General features: G+C 42.6%; 1 protein-coding gene across 7 annotated transcripts in view; it reads left to right on the forward strand.

The window, feature by feature from the left end:
- The window catches only part of EFL1 (elongation factor like GTPase 1), a 116,606-nt gene that overhangs the window by 9,202 nt on the left and 82,978 nt on the right, over positions 1-24,426 (forward strand). For all 7 annotated transcript variants that reach the window (XM_084817243.1, XM_084817244.1, XM_084817239.1 and 4 more), the window contains exons 10-15: positions 254-390; positions 883-1,005; positions 1,356-1,455; positions 9,548-9,696; positions 11,432-11,610; positions 13,653-13,788. In XM_084817243.1, coding sequence (XP_084673369.1) covers positions 254-390; positions 883-1,005; positions 1,356-1,455; positions 9,548-9,696; positions 11,432-11,610; positions 13,653-13,788 — 824 coding nt within the window. The remainder of the gene's footprint in view (positions 1-253; positions 391-882; positions 1,006-1,355; positions 1,456-9,547; positions 9,697-11,431; positions 11,611-13,652; positions 13,789-24,426) is intronic.

The raw sequence follows: 24,426 nt of genomic DNA on the forward strand, positions 1-24,426 counted from the left end.
GTGTCCTTTGGTGATCTGCTCCATATCGGAGCATTTCCATCTGAAAGAGGGTGAGCTGTAATCCAGGGTGTTGTGTGGATCGTGGGGTGGATCAGGAACGCTGACCTCCAGGTGCCATATTGATAACAGTAACAGAACAGTATGTCCAAAAGTATGCCTTCTGGGTGTTTTTGTGTGAAATTGGTGGGTTGGAATATTCTCATTGGTTAATGAGACACAACACTATAATTGCATATGTATGCTTTCTTCATAGAGACAAGGAGAAAATTGATAAAATAGTTTCTTCTCTGGGACTGAAAATCGGTGCTCGTGAATTGCGCCACACAGATCCGAAGGTTCAGCTTAATGCCATTTGTAGTCAATGGCTACCAATATCGGAGGCAGTTCTCTGTATCCTTAAGAAAAAAAGCTATTTATAATTTAAGCTTATAATATTTCCTCAAATAGAAAATAACCCACCAGTTCATGGGAGAGGGGTGGGTTTGAGGGGAGAATATAGCAGTGTTCATCCTGCTTGTATCAGTATTCTCATAGCAAAGTTTGTTGTTGAATTTATTCAGTATGCATGGGGGTGGGGTGGGGGGTTCCAGCCACAGAATCCAGAGCACCTTGGTGTGAGCCTAACCACTGTTGGATAGACTTGAATTATTCCTATTCTTTTCCTTACTCTCCTGGGCTTCCTAGTGTCTCCAAGAATCCTCCCCCTAGAGCAGTTGTGGTTTATATACGCACTCTCTAGCAAGCCCTATCTTGGGGGCCACCCTTGCTGTTATTGGAGACTATCGCATTGCATCTGCACAGCCTCCAATCAACATCCTCCCTTTTGAACCATGGATGAATAGGTAGATAACGTCTGTATGTATCCTTAGCACTGTGCTTTAGCCATGGTCTGTAGTAAACTCCCGAGTCCTCTTGATATCACTGCTGAGAGAGTGGAAAAGTTGATGTGTGTTGGAGCTAAAACATTTGACTCTCTGCCCCAAGAAACACAAGACCTGAAAGATGGTGAGTAAATTTGTGCAAGACAGTCAAAATATGTGGCTCAAGTCCTGTTCAAATAAGGCTCATTCTACAATGGTAACTTGGTTAGTGGGAGAAGGGAGAGTGATTTGCTCTGATAAACTCTCCTGTCCTGGTGATGAACAATGTCCTAAAAGATTTACTTTGAAATCTGGGCAGACCTCGGCTTTCTGCAAGGTGGCTGAAAAGCTCAGGCAGACGTACAAAACATCTTACATAAGTTTCCCTCCTGGATCCACTTACTAACTTGTCATTTGACAAATGCATATAAAGCCAGAGACTCTTTCATCAGACCTTGGAAAGACAAGTAACTCTTTCGTTTTATGTTTGCTTAGCGTTTATGAAATGCAGCAGTGAAGAAACTGCCCCAGTCATTGTCTTTGTTTCCAAAATGTTTGCAGTTGACGCTAAGACATTGCCACAGAACAAGCCAAGGTGAGAAAACGATGCCATTTGATCTCCTTCTGCTCCAGTGGCATTAGATGTTAAGTCACAGTATGCAAGACTAGATTCATTTTGGTTTCAGCCTCATAAGATTATTTTCCCTCATAAGATTATTTGCCCTTAACATGAAGCAGACTCTTGTATCACATTAGATATTCAACATTTGTGTCTGTGTGCTTTATCAAAGACTGAATGCTGTGATTAACATAGAAACATTATGGGTAGCGTACAGAGCAAGCAATCTGCCAACTCTTAACGTATTTGCACTATGTTATGCAGAGAGGATATTTTGTAGTACAGGTTTATTTTATTGAGGGAGGGTGTGTGTGTGTGTGTGTGTGTGTGTGGGATGGGAATAACAGCTAGTGCAATGGGAAAATAGCATTGGTTAGGGCAGCCCAAGAAACTACCTGAAACTACCGCTTCCAGAATGGGACAAGTCACTGGAACTCCCCTCTGTGACCTCTCTACAATTTCCCATTCTAGAAATTGTAGTTTCTGGTTGTGCTAGCAGTCATTCCTGCTAGTATAGTAGCAATATTGGATACTGCCCTATATCAACATGAATTATGAATTCACAATGGCCTCTCTATAATTTAATCTTCTAGGAAACCTTGTATTAGTTTTATGCAGAGAGCATGCTCATTCTTTCAGGCACTTTTGTAAGCTTTTGATAACAACGTTCTATTCTCCTGGTATCTTATTGACACCATCATAGAGTTTGTTCAGAAGCTACTGCTTTCTCTTGTCTCTCTCCCTGCCTCCTTCGGTGCTTAACCCAGTAGGTTTAGGAGTGTGTCTCAGGCTTATGCATTCCCTTCTGTGTAGAAAGCCATAACTGCAGTGAAAATCCCACATTCGAGTAAGTACAGAATCTCCTGGTGGGGCAATTCACTTCTACTTGCATGCAGGATTTTCCAGTGCACTTACTACTTTTCTATACAGGAGGGAATGCATGGGCCTGAGAGGGACTCCTGAACTTGCTGGGTAAAGAAGTGATGAGATTGGGGAGGAAGTATATCCTAGACAGGGGAGTACTGCAAGGGGAGGAAGGAAGTCTTTGAAAGAGGATCTGCTGTCACAGTTAGCTTCTTGAAAACTGTTTGCTTCACCTTCCAGACACAGGCTTGCTGCTGCCTTAAGTGTGTGTGGTGGTTTAAATAAGCATGGGCTGTTGAACCAGCAGATCTACTTGTAAATGAGCACATTCAGTTTGCTGTACATGGCATCTTGGTCCTGAAAAGGATTGAAGTGTGGTGGCAGTGGGCTGTGTTAGGGGCTCCAAAGAGCTTGATATTCGACATCCCTGGTTTAAGAGGTGCATTCATTTCTGGCTTGAAGCTGCGCTGGGTGTTGGGACCACTAGATGGTGCTATCCAACTGTCTGTAAGTGGATGTTGATATATTTTTATAGATACGATTGTACGTTTCCCCTCTAATTTCGTAAACTAGCATTGGGGGTTGCGGGGAGGGTGGCTTTATGAACAAGGGTGGAATTATGGTGTGTCAGGTGCTTCTCTCTTGGCCACATGATCATAACACTATAGGGATAGAATTAATGAGTAGGGCTATTATACTAGGGCTTTAATAGTTTTGAACTTGCCCGGTTTAATGCTTTATGCAACAAAGTACTTGGGAATCTGTTCCTTTCATAACAATGTTTTCCTTCTGTTTAACTTGAATTTCTTTTTTAAAAGTTGAATTTGGAGGACAAGAAGCATTGTTGCCCTATGTAGCACAGGTCTATTTTGTTGAGTGGTGTGTGTGTGTGTGTCTGAGAGAGAGAGAGAGAGAGAGAAATAGTTATACACACACCCTGCTAAAATAAGAAAATCTTGGAGATGATACAGAAAATAGCCAGAGATGGACTCCTCCTCATGTTTAAAGGTGGGCCGTTCCAAATGCTTGGTGTAACTGCAGTAAAAGCCCCCTTCTCCACGTCACAGTTCTAACCTCCCACAATGAAATGCTGGCCAATCTACTGCAAGTCACCCAGGGATCTACCAGTAGATCCAGGTCTACCTTGTTCCCACCCTGATCTAAATTATATGCAGTCATGTGAAAAGTATGTCTTGTGGTGCTAAATCTGTCTTAGCTCATTCACACATGCAAGTCATTGATATTGCACTAGCCCTGCAGGTACACACTGCTTTTCTTGTATATGGCTAAGTGGACTGAATTAATACAAGGTAATTAGATGGGATTCCTGCTTCATGTATTTGTGTTCTGTCTTGGAAATCAAGACACTGTTAGTGGTTGAGGGACCTTAGATTGGTACCGTAGGATTGCTTGTGAACTGATGTGACATCTGGCTGACCAGGACGGGAAAACTAAAATGCTGGACTTGTCTAGAACAGCAAGTCTTTTGAACCTCTGCAAACGGTCACACAATAACACTTGAGGGTTTTTCACAAGGGTGTCTAGCAGATGTAAGTCTCGGTGCCCTTCCCAGTTTTTTCAGCTTTTTTCATAATCTACTCCCCCACCCCCATGCATGTGTTTCTTGTTAAGTATCAGTTACTTGCAAAGGACTCATACTGAATCCTGATCTCATAAAACTGAATTGAGCTGAGCCAGTTGCATGCTCTTTGTATGTTAAATGCACAAAATTGTTCTTAAATTTTAAGTGCCTCAGGTGTTTAAATGGAATTTGCTTCTTTAAACGTGGAGTGCACTTCAAGGATGTATCTGGGAGAGAGTGTTAGGAGATCATGAAGCTGAAGTGTTTCATCCTCTTAAGTGTGCTCCAATCCAAGTAGCAAAATGATTACTACTTGCATTTTTGCATCACTTTAAACAGTTGTATCCTCTGAAATTTGTATTGTAACATTTATGTCACATTTTTACAGAAGAAGTTTTTAGAATTGTTTCCTCTAAGCCAGCTTCTGCTTCCTTAAGTAATGTCTTCATTTTAATAACTGCTTGATATCTCCCTTCCTCCTAAGTTAATCATTTTCTTTTGTTTTACATCGGCTTGACTTCATTGGGGGACTTAAGCATGTGTGTTAACGCTCACCCCTTGAAATCTGTGAAACCTAAAAGTGTTTTAACTTTGGTGAGATCATGCTCCTAGTTAATAGCTTACCTTTAAATCAGGGGTGCACTAGCTCTTCAGCCCCTAGGGCCATATCAGGTGTTTGCTGTGGGGGCGGGGGCCACGCACGTGCATGTTGCACATATGTTTGAACACATACGTACGTGTCACTCATTAGACTCGCTGTGCTGGATATAAATGTAATAAATAAACATGGATGTTCCCTAGAGCCGTCGTGACTAATAGCCATTGATAGAATTATCCTCCTTGTAAAATGTTCGGAGATGCCAAAGCCTTGTCAGCCTGCTACAAGCAGCCTCCAGCCTTGCACGTGGAATGCCTCCGCCAAGCAGAGCCACACAGGAGTGCTTAAGCTGCGCTCTAAAGCAGCCTTGCCCTGCCTGGTGACTTCCAGGTGTCTTGGGCTACAACTCCCACCATCTCCGGCCAGCATGGAGGGCACCAGGTTGGGGAAGGCTCCATAAAGTTCCTGTTCTGAAACATAATGATTCTGATGCTCCTTTCTGAACCAGCTTTCACACTTCAGTTTCACTCTTTGTTAATGGGGAGAAATCATTCATTTGAAAAGCACCTTGAGAGACCAGGATAAAAAGTGTTTGTTTATAAAGGGTGGCGTTTATAAAAGGTGGCAGACACTTGCTTACTGCACTGTAGTGTTCTTTTGCTTGTCAGCATGAGTGCTTAATATCATTTAATTAATTTATTAATCGCCCATCTGGCTGGTCACCCAGCCACTCTGGGCGATGTACAACAACAAAACAGTTAAAACAGTATAATTCTACAATAAAAACATCATAAAAAATACCCTAACCCACCCCAAATGCCTTCCTGAATAACCACGTTTTTAATGTGCAGCGGAAGCTCGTTAAAGAGGGGGCGTGGCGGAGTTCCCTAGGGAGGGAGTTCCACAGAGTGGGGGCCACCACAGAGAAGGCCCTCTCCCTTGCCCTCACCAGCCTAGCTGTCCTGGCTGATGGGACAGAGAGAAGGCCATCCGAGGCTGATCTTGTTAAGATCTGTCTGATGTTGCTGGGTAGCCGTACCCCATGCTTAATATCATATTGCTACTTCATCTTGGCATGATGTGAGTTTCTTTTCTTTTTTTAAAAGTTAGTGATTTTTCTGTCTTACGATACATCTGCAGTTGCATCTCCCAGCCATCTGACTCTCTCATGCTGTTGATGGTCTCTGGATGCCCCTTGGCATATGTTGGCCTGGGCCCCTGGAAGGGCAGGGTTGTGCGTGTCATGATCTCGTATGAGTCAGAGCTCAGTAGAGGTGAGCCTGGTGTTAAGTGGAGGAGCCGGGTTATGGAGAGTTGCCAGAGAGAAACATTTGTGTTATCTTGTCATGGGAGTGAAACAGAAGCGTGATCTGTAGCCAAGAAGGCAAAGTAGAGTGAAGGAGTGGGAAATGAGAGCTGGCTTCGTGGGGAAAGAGGACAGAGATAGGTATGTGTTGAGAAGGCCATGTTTGGGGGGTGGGGGTCATTAAGCTAGGAGCTGTGCAGAGGTGAGAACAGGGGCTCAAAGAAATAAACCAAGGCAGTGGAGTAATAAACAGTCACAAGGAAGTATTGCTCCAGTGTCCTGCTGGGGAAAAAACCTGATTGCTCTGTTTTCCGCCATGCCCTTATAGACGCCTTGACTGGCCAATAAATAGTAGTGGGTGGGTGTGAAGGTTTGAGGCCTACAGAGGCAAAGGGGGAAAAGATCAAACTTAGAGGCCTGGGGGTTTTTTTGTTGGGAGGGGGTATCCCTGAGAGGAGTAGTTTCATTTCCCCAGCTAAGTTTCAGCTTAATTTCCCCAGTTAAGTTTCATTTCTTCAGATATGAAGCAGTACTTTTGGTTTTGGGGAAGGAGGGTATAAAGACAAAGAGGGGGGGGGGGAGAGAGAGTGTCAGAAAGACCAGAACAGTGAGAGCAGATTCAGAAGACCAGCACAGGAAGAAGCAGCCTAGAGGAGTCTAAGTACAGCTAGGGTAAAGGAACTTGCATTTTACAACTTTTATTTTCTTTTAAGGCCTTTTGTATCACTTAGCTCTATTGTGTAAATACCTTTAGTTGTGATTTGCTAGCTTTAATTTACCAGTGAACTGTTGTGGTTAAATCCCAAGTGTCTGGTGTGGTAATCATCCCATGTCTACAGCCTAAACCCCACATTACTGGAAAGAGGAGTTTAAGAGAAGGAAGGTGGGACTCTTAAGGAGGCAACAGATCCTTAAGGAGTTGCTCAGGTGATCCAGGTCATAAGGGGAACTCTGACAGGGTCTCAGAGTTATCTTCAGAGCTCCGTGAAGTAACCAGTCAGATTGGGATGTGGCAATCTGGTGATGTTTTCTGTTGCATGGAGAGTGCTGGATGCTACTCTTGATTGGATAGGGCAGCTTCCCAAATATGAGTTGCTAGGTGTCAAACACTTTACTAGCTTACCTGTCCACACACACCTGTAGTTGTTTGTAGCTTATGGGGGGGGCGGGGGGAGAGGGGAAGAAACCATTTATACAAATCTTCCCATTTGAAAACTTCCCAGGGTCAAAGGAGAACTGCCTCCAAGCAAGCAGCTGTTGAGAAGTTTGTGATGCAACATCGCTGAACACTCTGCAGGCTAGTTCCAGGAGTAGTTTAGGGTGTTTGAATACCCATGGAAACCCCATGTGTAAGCAAGTAAGCCATGCAGCTTGTCTTCTGGTGACCTCGTACTCCTAAGCCAGATCAGCTGCTTGCCTTGACCATCTGTGACAAGTGGGGAATGTTTGTTCAGTTCAGTTCCATGTACTTAGTTTTAGTTTCCATAGGGGATTATGACTACAAGGTTATGTCAAAAGCTTTCCAGAAAAGGTGATGAAACAGAAATGGATACAAAAGTTGGCTCTTTCTAGGATGGGGAATGAACATACTATGAATGGATTATGTGTGGACAGGTGAGCTACTAACTCTTGGTCTTGGTCATGAGGCTGTTCGAATGTTTCTGGGGTTGCAATTCTTAAGGAAGCGCATTTTTTATTGGCCCATGGACTATGTTCAGCTAGATCATACATATCCATTTTTTTTTCATATAACTGAAGTTCCAGAGCAGTTTAAAATTTTGAGCACTGTAAGCCTGAAGAACAGCTGTATTGCACTCCAGACTTCATGGAGTGATGGATTTTTGCACATTACTAACTTCTAATGAAAAATGATAATGCTTAAAAAATCATACACAATTTTAATCAATGTGTCCATTTCATAACAATTCAAGAAGGTTTTGGGGTTTTGTGAAATTCCTTGCATTATCCCATATATTCCTTTTCTCCTTCATCTTGCTGTAAGACCTTCTAGGAGGCCCTCTTGTCATGTCTCACCATCTGAAGTGCAGTAGAACTAGAGCCTTCGTGGTGGTGATTCACCTCCCCTCATGTACATACTCACTTTTGGTAGTTTTTGCCACTAGCTCATTCTTGATTTTCTGGATTAGGGTCAAGACAGTTATTTTTAAAAGGGCTTTTGTTCTGGCAGAAATGAATAGATGAGCTACTTAACTGGCTACTGGAAATGGTTTTTATAGTTCTCTGCTCTTCCTGTTGTGATGTTTTATGGCTGGCTTTATTGCGACACAAAGAACAGTCTTGTAAGCCACTTCTGGGTATATATCCAAAAATATGTAAATAGAATTATCCTTTAAATTTCACAATAGGTTTTATTTCTCTCCTCCGTCTGCCTAAAAGCCTATTTTTTCAAAAAAAAAAAATCCTTGCCATGAAATTGCTACTTTCTCTGTCTTCTTCACAAGATATCCTTCTGCTTCCTTATGTTTTCTGCCAGCAGCTTATTTGTCTTAAGCCCAAAGTTTAGCGTTTCATCCCCTAGTGCACTTCCTTTTATGATCTGTTCCCTAAAGGATGTATTTTTAAAGTAAGCTATAAGTAACACTGTTAGCCATGTCAATAAGCTAATGTGTCAAATAACAACTTTCCAAATAAGTTTTGTCAACTGAAAGTGAATGTTTTCCTTCCTTTCTTTTCTTTTCTTTTTTTTTTGGTAGCCCCCAATGATCTCTGTGAAATCTTCTGAATAAATACTGACAAGCATTTTTGTTAAAGAGCTCTGCACATGTTAATGCAGCCAAGTCCCTTGGCTATGAATGGTGCTACATTAATGGTTTGCATTGACCCTCATCAGCTCCATCTATTAGTGGGCAAGGACAATGTTTGATAGCAAATGTAGGGCATTGTTTGTGGATAGCACCTACTTACGAAATTAATGGCATAAAATGGAGCCTCTGAAGAGGAAGGGAACCATTCACTGTGGTTGCTTTGAAGTGCAGCCTTCATTTGCAGGGAAGACAATCTACATATGGATTCAGCCAAAAGACGTGGAATCAATTTTAAACTGGAAGAGGTCTTGAATCATCCTTTCCTTATTAAACAATTACAAAGGAAGCATCATTGAGCAGGTTGCAGTTTTTATTTTAATAAGATATATAAGTGTTTCTTCCTTACATGCCAATTATAAACTGAAGCATTCTATAATCTTCTTTTTTTGTAAATGAGAATTCCAATAAGTCATTATAAAGCAATTAAACTAATGACTGATGCAGTAAAGTAAGAACAGCTTGTTGTTGGCGTGATTTCCAGGTACTTGATTTTTATCCTACTACTACATGCGTTTCCTGCCAGCAGCTGGCCAGAACAGTCTGGCATACACAAAAAAGAAGTAAAAAATCATTACTCTGTTTTGATGTGTGGCAAATGGAAAGGCCACTTATAGTTTTGAAATGCTATTGCACCAGAGAAACCCCAACAACAGCCAAGAAAAGTTTTATGATGTTATTGCCATGCTTAGGACATAAGGCAAAATCTCAACTATATTTTGACATCTGATGTAGGCTAGAACATTCACATAATTGTTGACGTGGTGGATTTATTGAAATGCCACCAGTTATAAACAGAATATTTTTTGGTAACTCTTCTTGAGAAAGGGCAAAGGTGCCATGGACTGGCCAGAATAATTTTCCTCAAAATTAATGATGTTTCAAATGGTACGTAGGCCTCTGTCACAAGAAGAAAGAGTCCAAAGGTGTGAGCTTGTAAGGCGGCGGCATGCTGAGAAGTTGGCCGCTAGTCAAGGACAAGAGACAGTGGAACAGGTGATTGGAGGCAGTCCAGCCGACCAAGGTCTAAAGACAGAGACTAAAGGTAAGCAAAGTAATAGGAGTAGGTGAATGTGTTTCATTCAGATTCAGTCAAGATGTAAAGAGCCCATTTTTTCTTTCTAAGTAGAGGGCTATTCAGAAGATCCCCTGTCCACATGTATATCCAAAGTGTGGAGGGGGAAGCCCCCCAAGGTATGGCATGGACCCTCCCCACCCACCCCGCAGTCTGAAAAGCTGTACGTGCTCAGGTTTCTCTTTCAGACATCATATTGCACATGCAGATGTCAGTGGTGGGACTGGGAGGCACATTCCCCTTACCCTTCCATGCATTTGGGATCGCACAGAGGGAATCTTCTGAGCAGACAACTTGCTATTCCGTACCTTCCTGAAAAACAGAGTTAATTCTTATTGGCAGCAATTCCAGATTACCTGTTAATAGTTGGCTGCTGTCGCCTGCTTGTGGTTTGGATGACTTTCCCCCTCTAAGATCTTCATAGATAGCAGGTAGTCCATGGGTAGTCTTCGGAAGGGATGGGGGTAGGGATGTTGAAGGGTACCTGCCATTTGAGGAAATGGGATGAGTTGGAGATAAGTCAACTCATGTCTCTCGGAAACCTTGGCCTGATTGAGGTGGAATGGAAATGTCCCCGGAAGGGACATGGAAGTGAATGGGGAAAATTTGATGCAGTGTATTCAAATTGTGTGTACTTATTTATGTTGTGTTTATAGCAGGGGAGAGGAAGTGTTGTGATAGGAGCAGAATTCGTTCTTTGGAAAAGCTGCAAGAGTGGGTAGTGTGTGTTTTGGTCTTAATTTAGACTGAAAGCTGGAGGCAAGAAATGAACACTCCGTATGCTTGTCATAGTGCAGGTGAAAGCTAAATAGGTAGGCTTAGCAGATTTGACAAGATCTTCCCGTTACTTTCAAAGTTTGGTACATAAGCCAAAGTGAACTTTAGACCTATTTTTCTATTCTAGTGAGGGAAAGGGGAAAGGCTGCTTGTTGTCAGTCCTAGCTGATCAGGTGTGCCCACCATTGTGCAGTTGGCTTATGACAGCATTGTGTATACTACCTTAAATGTGTTTTAGTGATGACCTGTCAACAGCCAAATCTTGCACATGACAGTGAGTTCCTAGGGGTCAGCATGGGCAGGCTGTTTCCTCTTTTCAACAATGCTCTGAAGTGTGAGGATATACCCCTTTGGTATTAAGGAGAAGACAGTTAACTATGGTTGGCAGCGATTTCATCCTTTTCTCCTAACCTTTGTTTCCCAAGCAATTGATGGATTGATTTTTCTCTCCTGTCACATGCAGTGGAACGTACTTTGTATTGCATTACTGCCATGACAGCTATGAGACTTTGTACTGTATTAGAGACCCAAGCCATGTAACTCACATGCCAGATTTGCTTCTCTGTACTTCCCTAGAGACAGATAGTCTAGAGGTTGTGCAAAGTATTGGTACGATATCTCTGCCGTGGTTGGATTATCTTACAAAGCAGAGTGATGGAAAACGTCACGTTTTTTTAGTCTGCTCCAAAAACCTATGGATTTCCAGACCCCAAAAGGCACCTTTTGACATTGGAAAGAGCTTTTGGATCTAAATATGCAGCCATTTTTTAAATCCAGCTTATAGTTATTGCTGTTGGTTATTGGTGGTAGTGCTGGGGGGTTGTTTGTAGTAGTAGTATTGTGTATATTGTTGTGACCAGCCTTGAGCACAGGATGAAGCAAGGTAGAAATATGTAAAAACATTTTATGTCTCTCGACTTCTCATTAGGGGATGATCAGCTACCTACCAGTCAAATGGAGGCCATGACCATGGCAGCTGTGAAACAGGAACCTGAAAATAAGGAGGCTTTTGTTGCTTTTGCAAGGGTATTCAGTGGAGTTGTGAAAAGGGGACAAAAACTCTTTGTTCTTGGGCCAAAATATGATCCTGCTGAATCATTATACAAGGTACACTGAGATTTTTCACAGTATGGTTAACTTAACCTTTACTCCAAATTTTTACCTGTTAAAGATTTTTTAAAATCAAATTAAGGATGCTACTTTGTGATGAGTCTGACCATACATTTTAAAAGTTGTGCTGTCTTAAGAAGTGTAAGGCTAACTGAACTTTCATACTAAGAACATAAGAGCCCTGCTGAATCAGACAAAGGGCCCATCTAGTCCAGCATTCTGTTCACACAGTGGCCAACCAGCTGCCTATGGGAAGCCCACAAGCAGGACGTGAGCACAGCCACACCCTCCCACCTATGCTCCCCAGCAACTGGTGTACATAGGCATACTTCCTCTGATACTGGAGGTAGCGTATAGCCATCAGGACTGATAACCTCATCCTCCATGAATTTGTCCAATCCCCTTTTAAAGCCATCCAAATTGGCGGCCATCACTACATCACTATACGGCGCCGGTCGAGGTTATCTGAAAGACCGTATCCTCCCTTATGAACCTGCCCGTGTTCTGAGATCTTCTGGGGAGGCCCTTCTCTCAGTCCCACCATTGTCACTGGCACATTTGGTGGGAACCCAGGAGAAGGCCTTCTCGGTGGCTGCCCCACAGCTGTGGAACACCCTTCCCAGGGAGGCTAGGATGGCTCCCTCCTTGATGTGTTTCCAGAGGCAGACTAAAGCATTCTTGTTCCAGCAGGCCTTTGGAACATAGTTGGGACCTGGGGGTAAGCTGCTAAAACACTGTTTTAATGTTTTAATATAATTTTAATTATATTGTTTAATTTATATTTTAACTTTTATATATTTTCATATGTTTTGTTTAATTTTTGTAAGCCGCCTTGTGTCCCAGTACTGGGAAAAAGGTGGCGTATAAATAAATATAATAATAATACATCTTGTGGAAGTGAATTCCATAGTTTAACTATGCGCTGTGTGAAGAAGTCCTTCCTTATATCTGTCCTGAATCTCCCACCAATTAGCTTCATGGGGTGACCCCTCTGGGTCCTAGTATAGAGAGAGAGAAATGTCTCCCTGTCTGCTTTCTCTACACCATGCATAATTTTGTGCACCTGTATCATGTCTCTGCGGATGAGAGAAAGAGATTTCAAAATAAGAATGTTCAAAGAGATGAGCAGCTGCTACAATAGTTGCAAGCCAATTCCTTATGGCTTGCCTCCTACGCCACCTTTATGGATGTCTAGGCTAGGGCAGGAATTAGAAAGCAAACATACACTTGCAGCCACAGTTGACAATTAGATTTACAGGAGGGCTCCTTTGAGGGGTGGTGGTGGACCAAACCCCTTTCAGCCTCGACTTTGCTGTGGGTTAGCAACTGAAGTGGGGCAAATTGTGGGACTCTAGCTGGGCCTCCAACGACTGATCACTCTCAAGGTTTCTGACTTGTGGCATCCTTCTCTTGAAAAACTCCTTTCCTCCTTGGCTGTTACATTAGCCTGCTCAGGGCAAGGATAAATTCTCCCAGCCATTTTCTTCTCTTTTTGTGTGAAGAAATTTTGTAGGTGGCAATATTGCAACCGAAACTCTCCCCATGACCTGAGTTCGATCCCAGCAGCAGTCAGGTCTCGAGTAGCCGGCTCAGGTCGACTCAGCCTTCCATCCTTCCGAGGTCGGTAAAATGAGTACCCAGCTTGCTGGGGGAAAGGTAGTCATGACTGGGGAAGGCAATGGCAAACCACCCCGCTATAGTCTGCCATGAAAACGCCAGCGCAAGCGGCGTCCCTCTAGGAGTCAGCAGTGACTCAGTGCTTGCACAGGAGGAACCTTTCCTTTCCTGTAATAAAGCTTGCTATCTCCTGTTTAAAAAGAAGTAATCTGAGAATTTACAGTGTTCCATTTTTTTTTTAACCTCTGGTAGTCTTGCAGTCGAGCTTTCTTTCTGCTGCTTGGAATGAAAACTATGAAAATATTCTTCTTTGTTTATAGCCATTATGTTTTTGTTTTTCAGAAAAGTGTGTCCAGAACTATTCTAGGAACAGTAACCATTATTTAGTGACTTCTCTTTTTCTCCACTTTCCTTGGCTGTAGCTTCCTCTAGGATGTTCTGCTGCGGATGGCCTTCCAATAGTGCCCCATTTGACTTGCTGCACTTTAACAGATCTCTACCTATTGATGGGGAGAGAACTAGAGGAACTACAGGAGGTGCCTTCGGGGAATGTGCTAGGTGAGTGTGCTTTAATTTTTTCACTCTGTCCTCCTTTGCTGTCATGTATAAAAGGTGTTCTTTGAATGAGCATCCTCATTAGCAAAGGGCAGCAGCAAGTTTGCATATGATGGGATAACTGGACCAGAATTAAGAGTGACCCCATGGGTCATCCAGTTGTATAAAACTGCCTTACCGTCAGACCATTGGTCCATGTAGCCAAAACCTCTCCACTGATGCCAGTAGTTTTCCAAGGTCTTAGTCGGCGAATTGAGTCTTGGATCTTTGGTATGCAAAACTTGCGCTTTACTACTGAACAATGCATGCAGAAAGACCTAGGTTCAGTCCCTGTCATCTCTGGTTAAAAGCATCTCTAGCAGCATGGCTGGGAAAGACTGAAAGCCACTGCCAGTGAGAGCAGACAATCCTGGACTAGATGGACCAATGGTTGGTTTGTTATAAGGCAATTTCATATGCCCAGTGGCTATTCTCTGTAATCTAACTCCTCCTCAAAGCAGGAATGTACCCAAGTTTATTCTGAATCATCCAAGGTGGAAAAGTAGACTCCAGGTATAGGGTAAAAAGGACTTTACTATTCATATGGATAATTACTGGGAGAAATGGAGGGATCATTGTGTCTTGGTAGCATTGTGTATTATTTAAGTGTTATACTTCAAATCCTCTGGTACATATTTCTTTCCAACTAGAATTCATGCTTGCTTAAATGTACCCATAGTGAACAACTTCCAGTGCCTGGAAGTGTTCTGGGATGATTCATCTAAACATTCACCACAGAGGAATTAAAGAGTTTTCTAAACTTGGTTACATTTTTAGCATATGCATTGGAAGTGGTGACATATTTAACATATTTATTTCATATTTATAATATACGAGTCTTTTTCATGGCTGACATTAATATTATATATTTCCAGAAATAGATATCTATTTATCTCCTCCTAAAAGATGTGGGGGAAAATTTTTACCTTCCAAATCTTTGTTTACCATGGAAACTTAAAATCCCTTCCAGATGCTTTCCCCTCAACTCACTTGATTTTACAATGCTGCCTCAGAAACCATGTGATACTCATTTATTTTCATCAAGGTTGGAAAAACGATAAATATCGGCATAATTCTATTTTATCAAAACTGGTTTTGATTAGGCATTTTGGTACAATCTTCATTGCATTTTTTAATTATTTCCTGTGTCCTGATTTCTTATGTGTAGATGTCATGTTGCCTTAGATCTGGAATTTAGTTTTGTTGAACCTGATAAATGACAGAAGAATCCATTTACTTTCAGAAAAGCTAAGATTTAGCTGGGCCTAACTAGAGTATATACCAGTGAATATATATCTAGATCTCCAGTCTCTTTTAAATTTTAGCAAATAGTCCAGAGGAGTAGTCCTTTACCCAGAAGCATCATTCATATTCATTCATTTTCTCTCTCCCTCTCTCTCCCTCTCTCTCTGACACACACACACACACACACACACACACCCCAAATGGGAAAACTTGGGTATACAGCCTGTACGCACAAGTTTCCCCCCAAAGGGGTAAATAATAGCTTGGGAGCGATTTTCATTGGGAAAATGGCACTGGAGGAAAGGGCTAACCCCCTGTTACACAGCACTGTAACCCTGATCCAAATTCCACTCAGTCATCCCTGCACTTAAAAAGATAGGAGATCTGATCATGTATCTTTGTCTTATCTCGTTAGACCCTGATTATTAAGGGCATTTAGAGGGATAAATGACCATTTAGGAGTTTAATTCATACTTCCTGGAGGCTTTCCGTTAAAGGAAAAAGTGTATTGGGGCTCTGAGACCCCATAGGAATTATCACTGGGAGTCTTGACAGGCCACAGATACAACTGTATACTTATGTTCCTGTAATATAAATCATAGTCTTGAATACAATTTTATATTTAAATTATCAGGTACATCTTCTTTGTCTTCTTTGGGTCCGTTTGACTCTATCAAATTAGTAAACATTTTATTTACAAGAAAAAGAGAATTAAACAGGTCATCTAGCACCATATCACGGGATCTCTCTTAACAACATGAATCATCAAAATATAAACTTCACTGACTTGGCTATAATTAAGCCCAGATTTAGCTTATGGTTGTCCTCCAATTATGATTTTATTGAGAGCTGCATAGTAAGATGGATCTGATTAGCAAACCTTTGGCCAGGTTTTACAAAAAGCAAACTTCTACTTATCCATAGAAGGTTGCTTAGGGGGCCAACATACATGAAGCCACTACCTCCTTGGTGTCCTGTCGTGATCGCAATCTGGAATCGGCTTAGCTAGCACAGTGAGATAGAAACAAAGTGGTAGAGATTCACATTGAAGGTGCAAGGTCACTTCTTTAAGTACTTCCCTATGTTAAAAAGCTCCCTGCAAGTAGAAAACCAGTACAGAAAGGGCAAGGGGATAGGCTAGAACACTTTAAAACTTGTTTTTTACATAATGGGACAGCAGGAGGGAAGATATTTAAGGCTATCTCTAGTTTGCGGTCCAGAATTCTACCACCTCATTCCCCTATGTGTGTCACAGGCCTGAATGGTACATTCTAGTGGCCATTTTCAGCTACTAAGGAACTTCTTCACTGGAGTACGAAGAGTTCTGTACATACCCATCTGCAAATGTCGTAACTACAGTTAAGATTCCCTTTTGTAATGTCACTAACACATATGTAATGTTTGTATACTGCCTAGAAGTCTTAGGTGTGTCTGTAAATAATCAGTAATGGTTTCTGATGGTTCTATTGTTCAGTTTTTCATTCTGAGGGGTCTTAGATAAGTTTTAAGCAAAATGGAACCTGGCAGGCTGCCAAGAGTGGCAGAGAGAGGTTAAGGTGGTACTTAGGGCTGGTTCACATACTCCACTGTTAAATACAGAAATTGTTGCTGACTTATTTACACTTTACATTGCCACATTGTGATTAACAATGGCTTTGAATACCTCACTTGAAGCTGATTTTTTTAATGTGTGAATTCAAGACTCTGGATTGATAATTTCAGCTCTCTTTATAACACAGTTTTAAGATCTTTAAATAAATGACCCTGGAAACTAGGTCTTTCAAAAAAGCAAATGCCAGTGCTGTTGGCAATTCTTGGTTCAGGGGAGAGATGCCAGGCATCTCTGCCTGCAGTACATCTGTGTATTAAATAGTCTTCTAAATGTAAACCATCTGCAAATGGTGACTTTTTCAAGATGAGTTAAAAACCAACCAATGAACTCTGGGAAACATAATGCTGATTCAGTATCAGATTTTGAATAGAAGCATTTGTTTTTCATTGTTCTGTATTCACCCCTGTTTTCACAGCTAAGGGATCCAAAGCTGTTTCAAATTTTAATTCCTTCTTCATAAAGACATGCTGTAATCTTTCAGTGGTACTTGTGTGCAGAAACCCAATGTTGCCCTTCTCTCTATTCCTGAAAGCATCTTCTTGTGCAACAGTTGCTACTAGCAAAGATTTCACAATCTGAAAGTCTGGGCCAGCCTTTCCCAACCAGGTGCCATTCAGCTGTGTTGGGTCGCAACTCCCATCATTCTTGGCCAACAGAGGAGGGCACTGCTTGCTTGGTTGTGTGGGTTTTCTTGTAATGACCTGAACATAGGGGCTAGTCCCCCTGGTGCCTTCAAGATGTTATAGACTATGACTCCCAGAAGCTCTAGCGAGCATGGTCAGTGATTGGGAACTGTGGGAGTTGCAGTCCAAAACATCTAGGGAACACTGGGTTGCCTCCCCCTGGTGTACATCACAAACCTCCCCTAAATTTTTTTACAAATGCCTTTCCAGATTATCTGTGCTTGAAGAGAACAGTGTGTAGAAGAGAAAAATGGTTAGCATTTATATAGTGTCTTCAAAGTACTTCACACAGTCTTGTAATTCTTATGGCAGCCATGTAAGATAAGCCAATATTATTCTTATACCAGTGGGGGGAAGGGAATTGAGGCTGACAGAAGCTTACCAAAGGGTTCCTGGTGAGTTGGTGGCAGCTTGGTGAGATTTGAATTGGGGGTTTCCTGATTCGTAACCTTTGTCTCTTGCCACTATGCTACACATTCCACGCTGCCTGAAATTTAGCTCTTATGCAAAGTTTGTGGTTTAATCAATAGCGACAATAAAATAGCAAAATACCCATCATGTTGGGTGGCAAATGTAGAGAAGGGGATTGTATATTGCAAGGACTCCCTGGGAGTCAAGTGCTTTTTTGTGCTCTGAAAACACACATTGGAACCCCTGTTATGGTATGCCCATGTATAACAATATCCGCATGGGAATAAATGGTTGTGCCATCCATTTATAGTCTAGCCTGCTTCTATCTTTGTAGCCCCATCCTGTGTTCTGCTCCTAAGCCATAAGAACATACAAAGACCCCTGTTGGATCAGATGAAAGGTCCCTCTAATTTCTTGCATCCTGTTTCCCACAGTGGCTAACTAGATCCTTACAGGAAGTCCACAAGTAGGGTAAGAAGGGAATAGCCAGCTGCTGTGGTTGCCCAGCATTTGTCTAATGGCTACCAGGAAGAGGGCCTTTTCTGCTGTGGCACCCCAGCTGTGAAAGGAGCTCCCTCGAGAGGTTTGCCTGGTGCCTGCGTTGTACTCTTTCAGGCACCATGTGAAGACCTTCTTATTCTCCCAGAATTTTAGCATTATAGTCTTTTAACTTGCTGTTTTAAAACTCTGTATTGCTGCTAGGTTTTATTCTGGCTGTATTTTTATACTGTAGTTTTAAGCTTTTATATTTTATACTGTTTTTATTCTATAGTTTGTGGTTTTAATTTCTGTGAAGTACCCAGAGAGCTTCAGCTATTGGGTGGTATAGAAATGTAATAAATAAATAGTGGCATGCTGTTATCTGAACAGTGAGGTTTCATAGAGCCATAATAAATAGTAGTCATTGATAGAACTATGCTCCATGAATTTGTCATAGCAGAGTTTGTCAACTTTGGGAACTGGCTTTTATCTACTAAAAAAACATACACAAATCTAGATCTTATGCTTGTAGAAAAATCCTGAAAATGTGCAGATGCCTTTTGAGGGGTTTCTTAGCTTCCATTAATGAGAAGGATGGGCTCATATTTCTTTACTTTTCACATGCGTATCTGCCTTGGACAGTTCTGTACCCCTGCCCCATTGCATCTTTACTCCATTACTTGCCTCCTCTTTTGCCCTTTCCCACCAGCCACTGCCAAAATAATCATTGCAACATTTGGGAAAAAACTTTGACGAAATCAGAATAAATCTTGCAGTTTAAGTATGTTTAGGGAAAAATTGGCATAATGCTTAATGAAGATATGGCTTAGGGATGAGGGGGTGTTCTTGGGACATAAAATACATGCTCTGATTTGGGCACATCCATTTGCATTCTTTATGAGGGTAGTAAGGCTAAATCTCATTGTGACCTTCCCTGTACACTGCAGGATCATTAGAAATTTTTCTCTGTATCTGTAGAAAATCGTGCTGGACTGATTCACAGAATAATTATAGGGCTCTAATTGCACTCATCATTGAGATCCACCAGTCCTGGAGAAATTATAAAAACTATTCTACAAATCAGAGCATGGCTGGTGTGGGCATGGCCAAAGGATGTTTGCAGTTGACCTTCTTAATGGGTACCTGTGTTTAGAAATATTGGAACTCTCTTGGGTACGTGTATGTAGCCCTACCTCCACTGAATAAAAGAGTGTTTCCTTTGCTTCTCTCCATCCAGTCGCTGCCCTGTACCTTCTGCTTGGCCAAGGATGTCTCCCTTCTCAGTGTTCCTTGTCCCTCCCTTTCTGTGTTTGTGTTTGCGGGGGAGCAGGCTCCTTCTGATATTGGCTGTATTTAACGGTTTAGAAGTAATTCTCGCCATGTCAGCATTTTCATAGAAAACCTGTTAAAACATTAGACTCTTGAATATGGCATTTCCCAAGCATTTTCAGCTTGTGCCAACTTTTAGCACAACTGAAATACAGAGAGGCACCCAGCTATTGGCCCAGTTGCGTGTTCACTCAATAGCTCTCTGTGTATGCGTTTGTACATTCCGATTGCTACAGTACTAGCACTGTAAAACACCTGTCCACTTGGCTTCTGGAACTATATAAAGGGGATGTTTTATGGGCACTTCTAGGAAGGAGTGTTACCAAGCTGTGCGGTCATAATTAAGAAAGCCCTTCTCCAGGCACTCACAGACCTTACTCCCCTATAGGATTCATTGCATACATAATATTCCCTGATTTCTTAATCCTAATTAAAGAGTGGCTAGTGCACTACAGAGTCGCATGATTCCCCCTCCTCCCTTCAGTGTGAATTCTCCCCACACTCTTCACCATTAGCCTTAGCCTAGTCTTAGAATCTGCAGTGAGGTTAACCCTAACTATAGTAACATTCATCGTGAGTTTGCAAACCAGCTTTAACCCACGGTTTCAGACTCTGGTTGAAAGCTAGCCATGGTCAACAGTAAGTTCTGTGCAGCTGTTAACGCTAACCATGGTTCATACAGCAGGAGCGGAGGGGAGGGGCAAGCCTGGGGGCACTCCTTATTTCTTACCCATAGTTAAAATGGAGCCATGGCTACTTGCACCAGCCTTAGATGGTACCTGGAGCAATGCTACACCAGCATTGCTTCACCAGCAGAATGTCCTAGGGCAGGGGCAGGCAATCAGGTGCCCTAACTCCCATAATCCCTTACTAGTGCCTGTGCTGGCAGGGGCTGATAGTCATTGTTGTCCAAGACATCTGGAGGGCATCTGGTTGCCTACCTATGGTCTAGGGCAGCCTTCCCCAACCTGGTGCCCTCCAGATGTATTGGACCACAGTTCCCATAATTATAGGATCTGTGATCCAACATATCTGGAGGGCACCAGGTTGGGGAAGGCTATTCTAGGAAGTTCATATGGAGCAATGGCTCAATATACTCTCTCTTCCTTATCCTTTCTGGGCCAGTGCATAAGACTTTAGTAGTAGTTTTTACCTATTGCTAGGCTGGCACAATACCCCACAATAGCATTCGGCTTTTTTCTTTCTTCCCAGATGTGGACGCTATATTGCAAGTGGAGACGGTGTAGCAAAAAATTAGGATCACTATTAAATGTTTTCTTTAGAAATGGGGAAAAGCAAGGATTGCAGAGACAGTGAGCTCATTTGAGAAGTGTTTTCCCATCTTGCAAGGCAGACATATGAATTCAAAAAACATATTTTGCAACAGTTGTTTTGTTATCTTCATGTTCAGAATCAAAAATCTCACAACTTATCCTCAATGTGTCAGAACAAAAATAAAATCAACTGGACATACCCAGTGGCATACTCAGATGAGTCAGAAAGCCGGTCTGTTTAGCTAGTACTATCTGAACCAGGAGTGGGAAACCCTTTTCTGTTGAGGGCCATACTCCCTCATGGCTAGTCTGTCTGGGACTCTGTGTCGATGGTGGGTGGGCTGAAGACAGTGGTCGGTAGGGCCAGAGCCAAAAGTGGGTCCCTTTTCTCCTTTTTCCCCACCCCTTTTCCTCTCTTTCTTCCACTCTCTTTTCTATTCCTCCCTGGCAGTGGGCTGCCAGGAAAGGGACAGATCATTCTTGCCAGATTCTGATTGCATGGAGAGGGCATTTGAAATAAGGCTGAGGGCCGTAGGTTGCCTACCGCTGGTCTACACAGACTGGCAGTGGCTTTCTGAGGTTTCAGACAGAAGTCCCGAGATGTTTTTAATGCAGAGTTGCCAGGCATTGCACCCGGGCCCTTCTGCATGCTAACATGCTCCAACCTGAGCTATGGGCCCTTCTTAAGGTGCCACCTTTTTCAAAGGAGGGAATAGGCTGCTGAGACATCTGAGAATGGACACATCTTACATGTATGAACTAATTTAATTTAAAGCTGTTCAGGTGGTAGTCTTAACCTCTTACAGGGGCTAGGATCCAAAGACACATTTTAGGAGCACTTAAAGGTTTACAAGGGTCCAGTGGGATTTCTCACAACCCTTCATGCCATATCACAAACTGCTGCTCCTCTTAGTTTCAGAAACTGCTTGCAGCATGGGGACAGCGCTGTTCAAGAAACGCAAAGTCCAAAATGGCTCTTCACTCACAGAACTCAATGCCTGATGATGTGGAACATGGCCATCATGCCTGCACCAGGGTGTTTTGCCCTAACCCTTCCTTGGCAGTCCTAGCGGCGACTGCACAATATTAGTTGAGTGTCACAAGGATACTATAAAGGTAACATAGGTTGATATGCCAGCACACCTATTTGCTGATTGGTTGAGGAGACAATTTTGTCCAGGAATAAAAAGCTCCCCCCTCCCTGCCCCCAACCCACACACAGTTTATTATGGAGGCCTTGAACTGCTATTAGATTATCTCTTTCCATTCTGGATTTCTTCTTCTGTAAGAAGTGTGTGTGTTGTGTTTGGTAGGTGCTATTCTATCATGTGCATGCTAGAATACAGTGTAAATCCGCTGCATACATTGCACACATCTAACATTTTCTTATGATGCGGGGAATCATTAATACAGCATTCCTAAACTGGGTGCTCTTCAGATGCATTGGGACTGTAACTCCCCTCATTCCCAGCCAGCATGCTTTAATAAGTAGTCTCCACTTAGCAAAAAGAGCATCTGTAAGCATGAATGCCATTTCAAAATGCCTGTGCCAGATTGGTGCCAACCAGTGAGCATTACCACCTTCTGCAAGGAGCCAACAAGGATCGCTGTTTGCCACAGCATCCTTTTTTACTATTATTTCTGTGCAAATGTTTGGGCTAATTTCACGCTCTCTGACTCGGTAGCTTGATTATTAAAAGTAGCCAGCTTGAAGCCATGTCAGCTGTACAAAGCATCGCTACTCAGCCGGTGCTAATGAACACAGGAGGGCAGCCTTTCTCTCAGTATCGTGCTGTCCAAAGGAGAAAGGCCTCTGGAAACAAAGGAGGCTCAATTTTTTTGTCCGTGACTCTGTTAAAGGAGAATAATTCTGTTAATTGGCTACAAAATGGGGAGAGAGATATCAAACCTTGCTGTCCTTGTTGCACTGTTAGTATCAACAGACTTCAAGGTTCATAATTCCCTTGCTGCTATAGAATGTCAGTTTGCTACCAGCCCTGTCAACCTAGCCTTTATTTCATTTTGCCTTCATCACTCAATTCATAATCTGTGCTTGGCTGCAACCTGTTCGGACTGCAAAAGAAAAAAACAAAATTATTTTGTGAATCTGAATTTCCTCTTTTGGGTGGCGGACACCAGGGCCATTTGTGTATGTGTTTGGGCTGCTGATCTCTGTGCAGTTAAACCTATTGCTTTCACCACCAGCAAGCAGGCTTTTATGGTCTATTGCACTGCTTGTTTGGTATGTTAGCAAGGTATATGACAGCTGCCAAAATGGTTACATCCAGTGAATCTGGAAATACATGATGACTGTGCTTAAATTACACTGATATCCTGCCTTTCTTCAATAGAAGTCAAGGTGGCATATATAGAGCTCCCTGGTGGCCTAACACCCAGGCACTGCCCAGACTCAGGCCTACTTAGCTTCAGCAAGGTTGTTATATCCTCTCCCTTCAGACTATATAAACTGTCATGGTTGGATGGTGGATATTAGGAACGGCAGCCCAAGCCTTCTGAAAGTACCACACTGGGGGAGGCTGGTATAAACATTACAGTTTTATTAGAGGATCCGACTAAGGATCTACCTAGTCCAGCATCCTGTTCCTTAAAATAGCCAGCCAGATGCATCCAGGAAGCCCTCAAGCAGAATCTGGAGACAACAGCCACACCTGTTGTTTGTCCCCTGCAGTTCTCATTCATAAGAACTTAAGAGCCATGCTGGATCAGATCAAGGGTCCATCCAGTCCAGCATTCGTTCACACAGTGGCCAACCAGCTGCCAATGGGAAACCCACAAGCAGGACATGAGTGCAACAGCACCCTCCTGCCCATGTTCCCCAGCATCTGGTGCAGATAGGCATAGTGCCTCTGATACTGAAGGTAGCATATAGCCATCAGGACTAGTAGCCATTGATAGCCTTATCCTCCATGAATTTGTCCAACTCCCTTTTAAAGCCATCCAAGGTGGTGACCATCCCTACACCTTGTGGAACTGAATTCCATGGTTTAACTATGCACTGTGTGACAAAGTCCTTCCTTTTATCTGTCCTGAATCTGCCACCAATCAGTTTCGTGGGATGACCCCATTGGGTTCTAGTATTAGGAGAGAGGAAGAAAAATGTCTCCCTATCCACATTCTCCACACCATGCATAATTTTGTACACCTCTATCATGTCCCCCTTCCTTGCCTTTTTTCTAAGTTAAATAATCCCAGCTGTTGTAACTTTCCCTCATAGGGGAGTTGCTCCAGCCCCTTGATCATTTTAGTTGCCCTTTTCTGCACTTTCCCGGCTCTACAATATCTTTTGTTAGGTGTGGTGACCAGAACTGTACAAAGTATTCTAAGTGTGGTTGCACCATAATTTGTATAAAGGGAATATGATATTATGGGGAGCTATACTGCTTCTGAACGTGGAGGCTACATTCTGCTGTCATGGCTAATTGCTGTTCTTAGGCCTATCATTATGAATTTGTCTAATCCTGGTGTTTCCAGCATGGTGCTCATGGGCACCAGTGTTCCTGCACACACCTTTCTTGGTAGCTACTAGGCTCCCTGCCCCTTCTGGTTT

The sequence above is a fragment of the Heloderma suspectum genome, chromosome 11 (genome assembly GCF_057233095.1).
Source record: "Heloderma suspectum isolate Gila_16-S chromosome 11, 16-S_ref, whole genome shotgun sequence".
Lineage (NCBI taxonomy): Eukaryota > Metazoa > Chordata > Lepidosauria > Squamata > Helodermatidae > Heloderma > Heloderma suspectum.